Raw genomic sequence first — 17,297 nt, forward strand, 5'->3', positions numbered from 1 at the left:
TCCGGTAATCTAATTGAAGTAACTTTATCTATGGACTCTTTAATAATAGCACCATTTGTAGAATTAGAAACAGAAGTAGATTTGAGATCATGTAAAATGGATTTGAGGCTTACCTCTATTTTCAAAATTTCATCCTCGAGTTCGGATAGATTGGATTCCACTTGATCAAAGTCATTGTCCGACACAGTCCTATAATATTCGTTTCTCAGTTCTTCAAATCTTGTACTTGTTCTCGAAAGAATATCCAGTTGGGTAATCACTGTCGATTCAGTTAAATGCTGTCTTTTTTCAATGAATGTTCGCAGTTTTGTCAACTGTGCTCTAATACTCCCCTTTCTTCTATTTAAGACAACTAAATCAATTGCCATAACTAATTTGAATGGATATCAAATCGAAATCCAGTGCGCTCCGGCTCGACGGACCAAAAATGTTGTGGAGGTCTATGATGGCTCCACAATTGAGATTGAGAACTAAATAATGCGGTGTAACTAATTTAAATAAACTAAGGAATTGCGGTGTAGCTATAAGGATGAAAACGATGCTTCTATAAAATGCGGTTTATTTCTATGAGAAGGGGCATGGAGTCAACCCCACTACCAACGGTAAGCATCGCGTTCCGAGTTCTTAACAGTTCTGGCGGGTCATGACCCCGCGCAGTTACAAAAAAGGAGCAACCCTAGAATGGGCGCTTGCCAACTTGGCGCGTTGGTAGCAAAGTACTGAACACCAGTAATATCTATTTTGTCGCCAAGCTCTGATATTAATGACGCGGCACCCGATCAGCACCCAACAGAGCTGATTGTAAAACGGTCTTTCCAGTGATTGAATTAACCGTGCTGGGAAGTAACAGGTTTGTAACAATATTAAAAATAATTATTTTCTAGCTTTTCTGAAATATGATAAAAAATAAAACGCAGATTTCTTTTTTGAATGTTTTTATTGATGCAGTTTTATACAGAGAAATAAATAATGATATTTTATAAACATAAAATTTCAGAGAGCTGTTGTAGCAGTCATCAGAATAATACTATAATTCTTTCTTCAACTCATTTAGTCTGTCTTTCCTAAAAGAAGAAAAATTTAAAAAGAGAAGGAAAAAAAATCAATTCAATTTTTTAAATGGATGAAAACTGCTACTTAAAGTAAATGGAAAATTTTAAGACGTCTACAGAAATATTTAACTTAATAAAATAAATATGATGCTGATGCTTGGTGGTGCTGAAATGTAAGGAAGAATAAAACACAGTAAAATATGCTTATTAATGTCCAACATGATCAAAAGTGAAATTAATTCGATTAGCAGCGGAAGTGTTCTTATGTATAAATTCTGAGATCGTAGAAGATACGCCAGAAGATGTTTCTACCATCCAATGGAAGACTTATAAAACGTTCTTGCAGCCAATACGGTTCTAAGAACTAAAATAACACAGCTTACACTACAGAATATTCCCCTCCCAAGTGATGAAGAGAACGGTGCAAAATACAATATTCAATGGAAAAAAAAAAAAAAAAACCCACTCAGTAGTTAGCAATAATAAGACATAATAAAATGCCGTAATAAATAAACAGAATAATTGGTAAAATCCTTTTACGCTCAAAAAGGCGTGTCGTACAGCTAGGAAGTAATGTGTACTTATAGTAAAGAGAATATGCTGAATTTATTTAAGACACGTTACAGCACTAATAGAGGCAAAAGAAGGAAATTACAAAAAAATAAATGAAACTATAATTGGACGCAGTTAGAAAAATGTATGCTATACCATAATAAAAACTTTCACGGAATTATTTGTAATGGAAAAAGTTTCATAGAATTATTTGTAAATTTGGCGATGATATTTAAGATTAAAGTTATGAATTTTTTCCCTGATTGAAAAAACTGTTAGTCTAAAGTTGAAAAATGCTTTCTTCGGTATTATCGTACGTTTTTTCCAAATTATGGTAAACATTAATATTAAAAAACATTATTATTTAAAAAAATTCTGTAAAATGCACTCGGGAGGGGAAGAGGAGCTGAGGATACATTTTTTTAGTTTTTGACAAACTCTTTCAAATCACAGAAAGTTGCTCCTTTATTTTTTTGAGTTTTTTTTAAAAATTTCCTCCTTTCGCCGATAAGTAAACAGTGACTTGTATCAATAAATTCAGCATAGTCACTTCATTATAGGTATGTCACGTCAGAAAATAAAAGTAAAATAGTACCCTAAACTAATTGAGAACTTGTTGGATTTAAGTCATTCTTCACAATTCAGCATCATTCAATGAGTGTCAGCAAACATTTTTTTAATTAATGTGAGTCTTTTGTAATTGCACTGATTTCAATTGCAATGCATCTGCTGCTTTGTTATCAATCTCAACTACATACCGAGTATCAGTAGAAAATCGGGAAATTTAATCTATATGGCGTTGGGAGCATTTATCGGATTTCTACTTGACAGATTTTTTGATCAGTAAATATTATAAATATCAACCATTTATCTGAGCCCTTTGCAACAGAGAGAGAAACCTGTGTCAAGGGAATTCCCTTGCTTGTCTGCTTTTTAACATTGCCTTGGAGAAATATATCCAAGATAGTGGATTAGACACTCTGTGGAATAGATCCATTCAACTGCTGGCCTATGCAAATGATATAGATATTACAGGAAAGTGAGAAAGGGCAGTGAGAGAGGCATTTCAGGTTTCGAAAACTTCTGCCACAAATATGGGCCTTACCATCAACGAAGATAAAACCAAATTTATGGAATTCCCGCCCTCAACTATAAATCACAGTGTTCCTCTGCGTATGTATTAAAGGTCATACATTTGAAAAAGTCGATCATTTCATATACCTTGGCACAATGATTAATGACAATAATAAACTCAGAGCAGAAATTGACAACAGAATAAAAATGACTAATAAATGTTTCTTTGGACTGAAAAAACAACTATGATCCAACTTAATCAGCCGAAAAACTAAACTAAGAATTATTTATATTGGATACTCAGTGTACTCTGAACATGGTTGAGAGAACGATCCTTAGAACTATTTTTGGCCCAGTACTAGAGCGAGGATGTTGGCGATTCAGTTTCAGTTCAGTTTCAAATTAAGTTGTAGATTCAGTTTTTAATTATACAAACTCTATAGGCAGCCACAGATGACACTGGTTATCCCGAGCAATGGGTTCAGATGGCTCGGTCATATCTGTAGAAGCCCTGGAAACAGCGCCCTCAAAATATCCACTTTTAAAAATTCTATGGGATCCCGGGCCAGAGGAAGACCTTCAACTAGATGGCTGGGTGATGTGGAAAGAGATCCGAGTTTCCGAGGATAAAAAACTAGGAGCGAGTTGCGGGGGATAAAAAGCGCTGGAAAATACGCGTGCAGCCAAGGTCTACAAGGGGCTGTTGTGCTCATGAAGAAAAAGAAATATTATAAATTCGCGGCCTTCAAGTATATGTTTAAACTTTTTAACTGAAATATAAATAACTAAAAGATCCTTATCACAGGCAGGCCAATTCTGCTGACTTTCAGAAAGATAAAGATGCTATGGGTTCCATTAGAATGTTGCATCAAAGAACTGCCAATGGCGATTGGTCCAATCACGCAGCACCAAGAATGGGATGCTTAAGAAAGGTTGCATCAGCTCATGCTGTTTTAGCAGCTGTAGACGATTTTTCAACGTCTTCAATTCATTCAAAAAGATCTTCAGCAGGTGGATATGAAAATTTCCTTTTGATTGCCTTCTAAAAATGTCATTAGGATGTGGGCTGCTTTAGGAATGACAAAAATTATGTACTATGAAAAATCTCCGCAAATGAGTGATAAAATTTAGTCTAGGAAAGATCTGAATAGCCTCTCCTTCATCAATGTATGTGTGTGCATGTATGTTTTCTTTAAGATCTTTATAGTATCTATTGGTTCTTTTTTTTTTTAAAGATTTTACATTAATTGAAATTTATTAAAAAAATATGCAATTATTACGAATACCTATGAAATTTTACTAAATAATAGAAATAATAAGGATTCAGTTTAAAAATATAGAAAATAACTACGTAATTATTAATCCATTAGGCTTTTATTTACACTTACATTAGCAACACAGAAAGCTTACAACATATATTCGAGATTAAAATAAAGCAAATAGCAAAATATAGTTTTGCTGTATTGGTTCAACTGAAGCTTAATAATAACTTAATATCCATTTTAAATCAGTTAAATTGAATATATTTATTGCACGCATCCGCAAAACGATACAAGACTATTATTGGAAGCTTTCTCTTCGCATCAAGTTGTATTGAAAAAGTGCATCATGATTGGAATAAGCTTTAAAATTTAACAGTTAAAAATGACAATCATTCTGTCATTAAAATGTATCGGAGTGTGGAAAATGCGGTTACAGCTAACACAAATTCCTTCTCTGGGTTACGACAAAACAAAGCATGTGATTTTATTTTGTCGTAACGCAGAGAAGGGTTGCAATCTCTCTACCTATTCCTACCTCAATGATTTGGCACCACTTGGATATAAACCGAAATTTAATTTAATTAATTGCTTAACTGATAGTCACATTCTGGAGATTACCAATTTATTATCACAAAGAACATACAAATGCACAAAACAAACAAATTTGTCACATCAGAAAGGAAAAATCTACAGCAAAATTTCTTTTTTACAAAATAAATTGAATAAAATTATGCCATAAATAACTAAAAATAGAAATTAGATTCAAATCTTACTTTATGCGCAGATATTGCTCTTCGTGGAGAAAACATCGAAATTCATCCATAGTCATTCCATTAATTCCCAAAGTCATGGTTATTAGGCTCCCAGCCACCAACCCAAGGCAGCCACCTAAAGCTCCAGCAACAGCAAAACCTTTCAAACCGTAATTCAATCGTGCCAAAGCACCTAACGCCGCTACAAAGAATTCAAATAAACCATTTATTTTGACAGTCAATATATAGCATTTAATATTGTAGAATGCTACTTATAAAATCTATTATACTTACCTCCACTAGCTGCATGATCCCATATTGATATTTTATCTCTGTAATTGGCAGCTGTCATTGTAGTTAATCTAACCATATAAGCAAATCAAAACAATCGATTATTTTCGTACATTTGCTTTTACACTAAAAAAAATTTTAAAAAATTATTTACTATTTAAAAATATTATAAAATAGAAAATAAATTTATCTTATTTAGACAGATATATTGTTTACAACAACTTGTGAATAAATTAAGAAATTTCATTTTAATATAAAATTTTATAATTCTTCAAATAATTAAATTCTGCCCTGCTACTATAAATGATAACAAATTAATTACTACTATAAATAAATAAATTATCTGTTTTTGCTATCCATTTTGATTAAAATGATATGCTCTTAAATATACAATACACATTGATTCTATAAGATACAGACAAAAACAAGATTGCCACTGAAATCTGGAAAAAAAAATTCCCTATTTTTTTTCCTTGTATGTATATTCAAGAAGCAAGGGAATGTGCGAATAGCGCTCATGTGCGAGTTACAATGCAATATGATTTTAAGGAGTGGAAAAATTAAGGAAAGGAAGAAAAATTTAACATTATTCAAAATAATAGCATATTAAAAGAAGATTTATATTTACATAAAAAACAAATACTCTTTATTTATTATCTAGAATTTAGCAAGCCAAAATTTATATATTGGTGGGGGGGGAGGATGATATATTACCTCTCATGTCCTTTAGCTGTAAGTCATACAAAATTAAGGACTCAGGTGAAATGAAATACATTTTTTTTTGTTATGATACAAATCGTTTAATGATTAGCCTTAAAAAAACGTTACAAAACAAGATGACTTTTTTTATTTATTCATTTTTGCCAATTCATGTATTTGGGCATCAATTTGATTTTTCAATGATCAGTTTTATCGAGCTAATCTTTAACAAATAAGGTACGATATTTTTGTATGGCTTACCTTACATTTTAAAACTATTTTACTTTCAGTGAACATATGTGAAAATATTTCCGCTATATCATTGAATGCATTAAAGGACGAATGTGAAACAACAAGTATTAATGCCCCTAAAAATTCAGCTTTAAATTATTGTTCTTTATCTAAAACGTTCGAAACTGATTTATTTTCGAATATAAATTATGATGTTTTCGAATTTGACAAACCATTCAATAAATTCAAGTACAGTAGACTAAACTCCACCGCGCTACTTCTGCTGATTGAATGTTTCCGCCCAAGAAATGTATCCTATTCTTTCACAAATGTATTTCAAACTCTCGCGCATGTTCATTAGCTGCAATTCGGAAATCTCGTGGAAAAAAGAACAACGGTCTCAAAAATCGAAAGTGAACAGATCTATACAAAATAAAGGTGTGTGTGTGTGAAGAAAGTAGAAAAGTGGCGAGTTTGAACATTAAATAATCGCGAATGGTATTGTTTCGTTTTTAGAATTACGATCTTTTATTCTTGCAATCTTTAGAGAGCGGCATGTTTAGATTAAAAAAAAAGCTAAAATAACATTTTTGTATTTTCGCGGTTTTTATGAAAATTTTCAAATTTCCCGGCATTTTTTGCCGATTTTTAAATTTTCTGTGTTTTCCCGATTTGTCAGGTTTACTGGTGATGTGACAATCCTGTAAAAGATTTTGATTTCATTAACAATTACAAAAAATTCAAGAGTATTTTTGAATATCTATTATTTTTCATTTAATTCATTAAATTGCAAATGACCATAATAGCTAAAAGTCAAAAATACATATGAAACGTTATATAAAACTATTTCTACTTCATTCATATACTAAAGATTTTGCTTATTTCTGTCAAATATTAATTTATTTAGTTTTCTAAGTCAGAACTGTAAATAATATCTTCGCATTTTTCTCTTCTTTTAAATCTAATTGCATTATATAAATATGTATGAGAAATGATGCTGTAATGATTGTAAAATGTTTTACAAAATCTATTTTAATGATGTGATTTCAAGACTTTTGCTCTCATCTTTATTATTTCATATTTTAATGCACATTTTGAAATCATTTCGTTTTTAACATCATTCCACAATTGCTTCATACAGCTACAAACTTCACTAATTGTTGGTTAGGTTGTTCAATATTTTGCATCGACTTGAATCAAATGAATTGATTTGTTAATATCTATAATATTATTCTTGTATAAGAAATGTAGAAAGGTTCTTCACATACATTCGGATACATGGCATATAAAACATTGAAAGAGAAAGATTCAGTATTTCTATCGTCATTATTTATGGCATGTGTCATAATACATTAATGCTGTACTAAATTTAAACCATAAGATTTTACTCCACAGACAGTTTACAACCTTTTTGTACCAAAGTCAAAACAGTATCGAACAACAACGTATTTAATATGGAAGTGAAAGATCCTTGAAATGAGCTGAGATTCTTAAATGATTTACAATTCCAATTTTGAGTACAAGAAAAAAATTTCCTTTGATAGGATTAAAGGCTCCATCTTATGGATGGATCAGGAATAAGAGCTCAACTAGTCAAGCTCACTGATCTTTAATTATTAATTTAAAAAGAATTCAGAATGGAATTTCATAAAATATACAGATCATGAAAAGATTTTTTACAAAGTGTAATTTCGTTTTAAAGTAAAAATTTAAAGATTTTCCTATGTTTCGTATTTTTCAAACTGCATTAAATTTATATACTATATGAAAAAAAAAGGGAGGGGGGAGGGCTGTGCACTCTAATATTTTTCTAACCCTCCTATGATATGAATACATATGTCGTGATATTAATTCTATCAATATATATCATGTCTGAACACATATTTTTGACCTTAATAGCATCAATCTATCAACAAGATCTTCAATGAATGAATAAATGAAGATACCTTAATGCCCTTTTAACAACATCCCACATTTTAAATGGGTTTGAGATCAGATCTTTCTAGAGACTAAATTAAATGCATGAATGAATCCTCCTATCTAAAAACTAAATGTCCATGTTGCAAGCTTGATTAGTCTTAACATTACTATTTTTAAAATGTGCCATTACCCTCAGAAGAAAAGCAATTTACTGAAGGAAACAGATGGTCTTGCAATAAGCTCATATAATCAAGAGCTAGCATTTTATTGCTGCTTAATGTTACTGAACCAATTTCAGTCTAATAGTTCATCTCCAGATGCTAGTATAGTAGTCACATTATGCAATATATCGAATAATTCTTCTCTTCTAACCCAATTTTTTTTTTCCAGTTTTGGTTATCATGTTAGAGAGTAGATCTGGATACATCTGATGACATGATTTTTTGTCATCGCTTAAGAATACAATCTCTATGTTTCTTGGAAAATTGCTGTCTGCCTTTTTCAGTTGTAATGAGTGAGGGAATGAGTTAGTTGGAATGAATGAATTGGATTAAAGGATTGTAGTTCACTGCACTGCAACCCTCTAATCCAATTTTTTTTTATAATTTTGGTCTCATCATAATAATGGAGATGGATTTACTTCTTTTATTGAAACTTTTGAAAGTTCTCAACATCATTTTTAACACCTACATTTCAGTAATCGTATCAATAATCCTCAGTCACAAGAGTTCAGGATTTTTTTTTATTACACATTTTCCAGAAAGTATAGACACATTCATATCGTTCCAGGTGTTTACTTGCTGAATAACATGCAAACTATATTTTTGCAGGTTTTGTTCTTGATATAGGCCAATAATTTTCTCTTTCTTGCAACTGATACATTATCTCATCAGTCACATACAACTCTTTTGACCATTAATATGAAATGTTACATTGCCCAATGCTTTTGCACTATTTATGAGACCAAGTGGATCCTAATACATCACTATCTATTAAATGATGTAGGTAGATTGCACTATTTAATAGATGACTTATGCAAATTCTTCAATGCACAAGGATTCTGTGGCATTTTAAAATCTAAATGTTTGAATCTGTATCACTATCCCCACCCCTCTTTTGGCCAAGCAGTGAGCACAGTAATCCTTAATAATGCAATAATGGACACTTACAAATAAAGACTGCTGAATGAACCATATTTAAGAGCTGATTTAGCTCCTCCCTTAAACAATGCCAATGTCATTGTGTCAGTGAGGCTTCTCTGTAAGAAAAAAAAAATAATTGGCATAAAAAAATTAGGAAAAATAAATTACATTTTTTAGGGGGGGGGGACAGGATTGAACAAAAATATAAAGAAGAAAGTAAATTCAAGCCCAAATTTGACCTAAGTTTAGATTTTTCTCAAATTATCATCCCATGTTTGCCTCTGCAATCTCATAAAAAGGAAAATAATTTGAAATAATTACAGATTGTAAATATAGAACAGAATACAGAATTGTAGATATGAGATTCAGTGGAAATTGATAAATTCACTTCATTAGAAAGTTGGATTTAAAAAACCTGAGTTGAAAAATGAGCACAAATAATAATAAAAAAAATAACACTTTTTAAACTAAAAATAGCAATAGATTTATTTTTAATATTTAATAGCTTTAATATATTATTATATGTGCATAATAAGTAAATAAGCAGCAATTAATTTTAATAAATAAAATCATAATAATTATGGTTATGAAAATTTTAATTTTTAAAATGATTTCAACAAAGAAATAGTAATTTTACTAAACAAAATATATCAAATTTTAATAGAATAAATGCATTATAAAGGTTCAAAATAAACCACTGTAATTCACATATAGCATGTTTAAAGTCATAAAGAAAAGAGGGGAGAATCATTTTATTGCATTTTATTATTATTACGATGTTCATTTCAAGTCCTGGAAGGAATTGGCATTAAAAAAAATTAGTTCAGTTTTGATCACTGATGATATAAAGTATGGAGATATTTAATAAATGAAAGTAATTCAATAATAAAAACAGTTTTTTACAAAATTTAATTTTGGTTTTGAATTAACCAAAATAAATTCAAACTGCAAATGATAATTCAAAATTATGTTACTAGAATATATATATAAAAAATGAAAAATTAGAATTACTAATTCTGCTAATTGCTAAAACACAAACTACAGCCAAATTCTATCGTATCATCATTTTCAAATTTAAGAGTAAAATTCACTGAAATGCCATGCTCCTTCATTTACAAAAATTTGATTTATTTAAAAAAATATTACAAAAAATAAATTTATAAATCAAACGCTGAATAAAATTGCTAAATTCTTACTCTTGCTAAATGCTGACTTTCCCATGTGGTTGCCATATTTTTTCGAAGAAAATCTTCTTTAGCTCTTATCATATTTCCAAATCCACCAAAAAATGCAGTAATAACAAACATATATTTTCCAGTTGTTACTATATAATTCATTTCAGGACTAATGCCGAACTCACTAAAGTAAAAAATAATTAAATAAAATGTAAAAGAGGTATGAATGAATCTACCTATATACAATAATTAAGATTTTTATATATATAATAAAAGTTTACAGATTTCAAAAGGAAACAAATTCAAGAATTTAAACTAATGCTTTTATAAATAAAGTATTTCAGCACCTAGACAAGTGCAAATGATCTACAGTAGCCATTAGAGTGGGCCAAAATACCATCTGTATACTCAAAAATCTTTGTAACTTTATTCTTGCAGACAAAAGAGTAGGTCTGTTTGATCCACACACAAACATTAAATATATATTATTTCAAAGACTTTTAATGATGAAAAATATAACTTAAAAGGATAAATTTTATTTGCAGGCAAATGAAATTTACTTAATTCCCTGATAATTGTTCTATAAAGTAAAGAACTGACTTTCTGGAATTATATAAAGTGCCAATTCCAAAAGTGCAAACATCTTCCTACATAGGGGAAAAAGAGAGAGAGAGATTTTATGCAGGTTCTTAAGTCATATAAATATTTTTGTTTTACAAAAAATTAAATTAATCACGATTTTTAAAAATGAAATTTGATAATTTTCGACAAAAGACATAGATTTTGTGTAACTAACTTGGAGAAATCTGGGTAAATATACTCAGAAGAGAAACAACTTTCAGTAAGCCAGTGTTATCATAAAAAATATTTCGAAGAATAAATTGTTATTGAAATTGCAAAGTTCACTTAATAACTTCTTCGATGATACAAGGTTCTTGCTTCAGTCTACACAAAAACTGAGAATCGAAGTGAATTAGCAAACAAAGTGCATGGAGGGCTTTACTTTCTACACTTCTCAAGGAAATGTATTTTATTTTTCTAAGATTATAAGACAAAGTAACAAAGAATAAATAAATAATTATTTTGCCATTCATCTTACGAAAATACAATAAAAATATTAAATTAATCAATGTAACAAATTCTAAAAAGATATATTATTAATATAAAAAATAAAACAATGTCACATATATACGAATATAACATTCATTTTGTATTATATTTGTGTTTATATGGCATAACTATTTCTCTTTTTGTTGTAACATACTCTGTACTATACATTCTTTTAATTCTGTCCCAACCAGTTTCTTTTGACAATTCATCTTTAATAACTTTTTCTGTAATGACTGGATAATCCTCTGAGGCACAGCGAACAATACGTTTTAAAAATAAATAAACCATTTTCGATCTATATTTTCAAATAAAGCTATTGTACTGTCGTGAAATTGAGCCTGAATGATTGAACAGTAGGATGTATTTGTTTGAGTAATAAGTTGAGGAATGTTGAGTAGCAAAGGATGTTTGTTATCCCCAAGTATATGATTTCCTGTGTTGAGTCCTTGAATGTAAATAACGAGCTTGTCCTGCGTGTTTTTGTTTATCGCATTTAAAGTCGGTTTTCTCAATATTGTAATACAAATATCTAAAAATTTATTTTCGAAACTTTCTGTAAACTGAATTGTGAATCAGATTATGTTTCTTGCATAAGTTTGTTCTTTGAGTTGAATATTTCAAATAGTCTAACCAATGTTCGGTCTACACACTGCCAATTGCGTAATCTTGAAAACAACATTGAACATATCATCTTGTTTTGTTCCAAATACACAAATCATAGGTCAATTCTTTTTACAAAACTTAATATTGATCTTTCATTATTCTTCATTCAAAACGTTTATTCAAAAATCTGTTTCTAATAAGGAGTATTTCCGGATCTTAATGTCTATTTAATGAACTCTTTTGGCAGTAGGGGATAACGGACTAAGTTGCCAAACACGGTTTTTACTCCCGGTAGTAAGTCTATTGGCACGCTGCCAAAAGTGACGGAGTTGTCCTACCGAGGTTATAAAAAGAAATCGCAGTTTGTTATCGTTATCATAACGTGTTAATCATTCTGTCACTGAATGTGCCGATTCATTAGTATTCGTTCTTTGTTTCAAGAGGAAAGAAGGATTAACGATTGTCAGCGAGTGATTCACTTTGAAGAAAACTCTTACAGGCCTTATTTTTATTTATTTTCTTATTTAATCTCTTTAAGAAAATTTGTTATAATTTTTTTCGTTTACTTAAAACTGTTGTTTTTAAGATAGTGCTAATTAGGGTTAAGAGTAAACGAGGAGTTTGATTAGTGTTATTTGATATTTTGTTTTTTCATGTAATAAGTGTATCTAAATTTAATTGCATAGCCTTAAATATTTATTTCTCATTGATTGTTTGTCATATTTTTCTGTTTAATTATAGTGTTAATTAGGGTTAAATAGTGAGAGGAATTTTACTAGTGCCTTTACTAGTAAGTTTTGTCATTTTATTTATTGTCATTCATAAATTTTTTTGAGTACATTGTATAGAAATGTTTTTTAGTGACGTTATTTATTGTCTTGCAGTAGAAATTGTATCATTCATGTGGTAGCTAGTAGAATTTGGAAATATCTCAGTATTGTATTGACTTTGCTCTATTTGATCTTGGATTAGCTTATCTGTGTGCATATTATTCAGATATTCAGGGGTGTTTGTGCTCCGGGGAAACCCCGGAATTCCGGGGATTTTGAATTTCGATACCCGGAAATTCCGGGGATCGTCGTTCAAAAGGAAGTAGGAATAATAATGAATTATTTATTTTGATCTGGGTAATTTTGTTTGCTTTGAAAGCAGAAAACGCAAGGTCAGTGTGTGTGGTGAAAACTTTTTCTTTCTTTCTCCAAAGGCAGTGATAATGCGTGAAAAGGGGGAAAAAACTTCTTTTTTGTTCTTTACTTATTGCGAGTTATGACTCATTCCCCCGGTTCTCGGACATTCACTTCTGGATCCTTTTCGGCAAGTAGGCGCGGCAGAAAAAAAAAAGGGAGAGACTTCTTTCGACCAGATGTGCGATCACGTGACTCTGGGTTCAAAGGTCTTATCTCTCCGGGCGTGGCGCCAATAAGTAGAGAAGGGGGATTTTTCGCCGTATTAGCTATTTGTCATTGATCGCTTCGCAACTTTTTTTTCTCCGCTGTGTAAAATTTTCGTTTCATTTATTGATTCACGTGTACATTTTTCGTTTCGTTTATTGAAATATTTTTTTATTTATGTACGCAAGAGAATTTCACTATGAAATTTCTCGATATAAATAGTGATATTATACAATTAGAAGAAGGTGTTCGGAATGCATTTAGGTGGAATTGGATTGAACGGAGAGATGGTAATGGGGATACCATCGGCACATGGTGCAAAAAAATAAATGTTGCTGGACAAGCATATTGAGTTTTTTGTAACTCACTGCTGAAGTATGGTGGGGAAGGATTCAAGGCTTTCACTAATCATTCTAAAACTGTGATGCACATAAAATATTCGAAGTGCATTAGACATTCAATGACTTTAAGTAATTATGCTAATTCAAAAAAATACTGATGACTTAATGAAGACTGATGCTCGGCCATTGGATATAGTGACAAGAAAAGCACGCCAAGGGGTATTAATAACTTCGTTTATCGCCGAGAATTCTCTTTCTTTCAATGTAGCTCCCAATTTAATTGAACTCTGCAAACAGTTGAGCCGCGATCAGACAGCACTAAACTCGTTGGAAATGTCCAGGACTACTGCATGTTATAAGATGAAATATGGGCTCGCAAAAACTATTAAGGAAAATATCGTTAAAACTCTAAAGGAGACTCCATTTTCTCTTTATTCGGATGAAAGTACTAGCAATGCTCAAGAAAGTATACTGGCAATATTGGTGCAGTTTTATGACAACAATCAAAATGAAGTTGTAGTTCATCATTTTGCATCTCTAAAGATGGAATCTTGCAATTCAGAAGCTGTTTTTAAAGCAGTTGTTAATACTATTGAAGATAATAATATTCCATGGGCAAACTTAAGTAGTGTATTAATGGACTCGTGTAACACCATGCGTGGGAAAAACAAAAGGGTGTTGAAACCAGACTACGATCAAACAAAGTACCCCACTTATTAGATATTGATGGTGACACATGTCACACAGCTAATAACTGTGCAAAAAAATTTGCTTCATGTTTTGATAGATACTTAGAAGATTTGTTTGATGACATCTATTTTGATATGAAAAGCTGCAGTAAAAGAGAAAATGTTTTCAAAATCTGTGAATCCCTTGCCATTAAAAAACTTAAGCCCTTGAAGAGACCAGACCATAGGTGGGTGTACATTTTATGTGTTTTAGAAAGAATCAAAGATCTGTGGGATGCTCTTATTGCATTTTATTTTCACTACTTGGATAAAACTTATAAAGGGGATTATTTTTCTTATGTTGAAACTGTATACAATAAAAGAAATATTTCTGCAGCTCAGAAAAAAAATTGTTGAAGGGGTGTATTCTTGCTTGCATTCCCAACAACTCACAAAGGATGCTTTAGCTCGGAAAAAAAGAATACTAAATGGGTTATTTCTTATGCAAAACAAAACTTTATTGCAAATGGCATTGTATTCAGCAGTATTACCAGAGTTCAACTCATATATTAAATTATTTGAAACAAAAAAACCAATGCTTCATTTAATACATTCCAGTATTTATAAATTGATGGCAAAATTTTTCTCTTTTTTTATGAAGCCAGAAAATATAGAGTGCACATCTTATAATGATTTATTAAAGGTTGATGTCACAAATCCAGAATTCCATCTACCTAGCAAAGTAATATTTACTGGTGCAGAAGCTTCCACTCTCCTGAAGAAATTATCAAAAAATCATCCAATAGCAAAAAAATTCCAAATTTCTCTGATAAAAGCTTATACTAATACAGCACAGCATATGAAACAGAAATTACCCCTTAAAAATTCATATCTAATTAGTTTTACAGCATTAGATCCAGAGCTAAGAGGTAAAACCAGTACAATATTAGCTTTTGAAAAATTATCATCTTTTATGTCCCATATTTTTAGTGATAATGAAAAGTCAAAAGTAGATTAAACGCTTGGAAGCGCATTTATCTGAGGATTTGGATGTTATTTTTTACCGAGGAACAATCATTGAGAGGTTAACCAGTAGAATTTCTAAAATAAAGAAACACTATGATTGGATTTTAGTGCATGTGGGCACCAATAACATATCAGTTGATAGTGTAGAAATAATACTTCAAAAGTATAGGTCACTGGCTAATGAGATTTTACGAGTCAATCCAAAGGCAAGAATTATTTTCACCAGTATCATTCCTAGCGATTTTAATTACTTTGAAAACGATTACTGGAAAACTGTTGAACATATAAAAATCTTAAACCATAAGATTGAAGCTGTAAATAAAGCATTAGAAAAGTTGTGCCATAATGAAGATGCTTTTATCTTTTGCAGTTCCAACAAGCCATCCTGGTCTGGTTTCCTGGGAAAAGATGGTTTACATCCTAATAAAAGTGGTGATCTTCGCTTGGCCAATTATTTCTGTAGGTTTTTAAAGAAATGCATTTCTTCAGATAATGCATCTCGAAAGGTATGTATGAATATTATTGTTTATATGCAATTTATAATAATATATATTTTTTAAGTACTGATGAAAGTTGGAAAAATATTTGTATTTATTTTGACTTTTGTTTAACTTTTGTAGAGGAAAAATTGCCAGTTGATCACCTCGGGATATATTTTGGATTCTTTGGAGTTTCCTCCATTGCCTTCCTGTGATCAGCCTTCATTTTTATCATCATGGCCACAGCATTCTGGTTCTGCTGTGCCTTGTAGCGAGGTACCAACTTTTGTTGACCCAGTTCCTTCATATGTTTCTTCTTTTCCATCAGCTTCTCAAAAGGTATGTGTGTATATATATACATATATATATATATATATAATATAAATGCATCTGTTATCTGATTATTTATAATTTATATTGATATTTTTAATGTCCAGAGTTGTTTTAAAAGATCTGTTATTCATTTTTCTTATATAATTTTTACAGGATCAAAAATGCCAATCAATTGCTCCTAAATTCATTTTGGATTCTACTGAGTTTCCTGCATTGTCTTCCTCAAGGCAATCTTCATTTTTATCATCTTGGTCTAAACATCCTGCTTCTTGGCCTTTCGCATGGCCATCTGTTTCAGCTTGTGCAGTCTCAACCGCTTCTTGCTCTCTTCCACCCTCTCCGCCTGTGCCTCGCTCTCTTCCACCCTCTCCGCCTGTGCCTCGCTCTCTTCCACCCTCTCCGCCTGTGCCTCCTGCTCTCTTCCACCCTCTCCGCCTGTGCCTCCTGCTCTCTTCCACCCTCTCCGCCTGTGCCTCCTGCTCTCTTCCACCCTCTCCGCCTGTGCCTCCTGCTCTCTTCCACCCTCTCCGCCTGTGCCTCCTACTCTCTTCCACCCTCTCCGCCTGTGCCTCCTACTCTCTTCCAGCCTCTCCGCCTGTGCCTCCTACTCTCCCAGCCTCTCCGCCTGTGCCTCCTACTCTCCCAGCCTCTCTGCCTGTGCCTCCTACTGGTCATGTTCAATTTCTTGTACCTATTGTTTCTTATATGCCTATGGTTCAGTTCATGCCATTCCATTCTGTTGCTGTGTCCTATCCTCCATTTTATGTACCTGTTGTTCCACCATTTCTACCTGCTGCTGTTTCCTCTCTTCCAACATGCAGTCAGTCAGTTGTTGCATGCACTCTGCCAACCCACTCTGAACCAGAACCTGCTCGCACATCCCCAGTCCACTCTAAACCAAAACCTGCTCGCACATCTCCAGTCCACTCTGAACCAGAACCTGCTCGCATTTCCCCAGCCCAGTGTCGGCCAGCATGTGCTTCTAACAAACTTGGAAAAGCAAGAATTACTAAGATAAGTAAAAATATTTTTTCAAAATGTGACAAAAATATCTATGAAAATGTTATTTGCAGTATTCCTACAACAAATAAATTTGCAGTGTTACTAGATGATTGTAAAGAAGAAAATAGGACAAATATAGTTTTGGCTCTAAATTTTAAAAAAATAAATATCACTGGAGGAGGTGCTCAAAATTT

General features: G+C 31.8%; 1 protein-coding gene and 1 long non-coding RNA gene across 2 annotated transcripts; one reads left to right on the forward strand and one right to left on the reverse strand.

The window, feature by feature from the left end:
- Nucleotides 1-925: 925 nt before the first annotated feature.
- On the reverse strand, nucleotides 926-12,100 carry LOC129976335 (complex I assembly factor TIMMDC1, mitochondrial-like). Its single transcript, XM_056089847.1, has 6 exons — nucleotides 11,415-12,100; nucleotides 10,172-10,334; nucleotides 9,003-9,091; nucleotides 4,987-5,054; nucleotides 4,714-4,894; nucleotides 926-1,064 (listed from the first exon to the last, which is right to left on the reverse strand). The coding sequence occupies exons 1-6, from the start codon at nucleotides 11,546-11,548 to the stop codon at nucleotides 1,028-1,030; spliced, it is 672 nt and encodes a 223-aa protein (XP_055945822.1). The 5' UTR covers nucleotides 11,549-12,100; the 3' UTR covers nucleotides 926-1,027.
- Nucleotides 12,101-15,691: 3,591 nt separating this feature from the next.
- LOC129974993 (uncharacterized) lies at nucleotides 15,692-16,358 on the forward strand. Its single transcript, XR_008785003.1, has 3 exons — nucleotides 15,692-15,795; nucleotides 15,910-16,107; nucleotides 16,255-16,358. It is a non-coding gene; the product is annotated as an uncharacterized LOC129974993 (long non-coding RNA).
- Nucleotides 16,359-17,297: the final 939 nt, after the last annotated feature.

The sequence above is a fragment of the Argiope bruennichi genome, chromosome 7 (assembly GCF_947563725.1).
Source record: "Argiope bruennichi chromosome 7, qqArgBrue1.1, whole genome shotgun sequence".
In the NCBI taxonomy this organism is placed as follows: domain Eukaryota; kingdom Metazoa; phylum Arthropoda; class Arachnida; order Araneae; family Araneidae; genus Argiope; species Argiope bruennichi.

Excerpts from the sequence above, each read along its gene's own strand:
- LOC129976335 (XM_056089847.1), bottom strand. The coding sequence starts at position 11,548 with ATGGTTTATTTATTTTTAAAACGTATTGTTCGCTGTGCCTCAGAGGAT. Across the intron at positions 10,335-11,414 it reads AAAAGAATGTATAGTACAGA|TGAGTTCGGCATTAGTCCTG; the intron begins GTATGTTACAAC and ends TTTTTACTTTAG. Across the intron at positions 4,895-4,986 it reads GGATCATGCAGCTAGTGGAG|CGGCGTTAGGTGCTTTGGCA; the intron begins GTAAGTATAATA and ends AATTCTTTGTAG.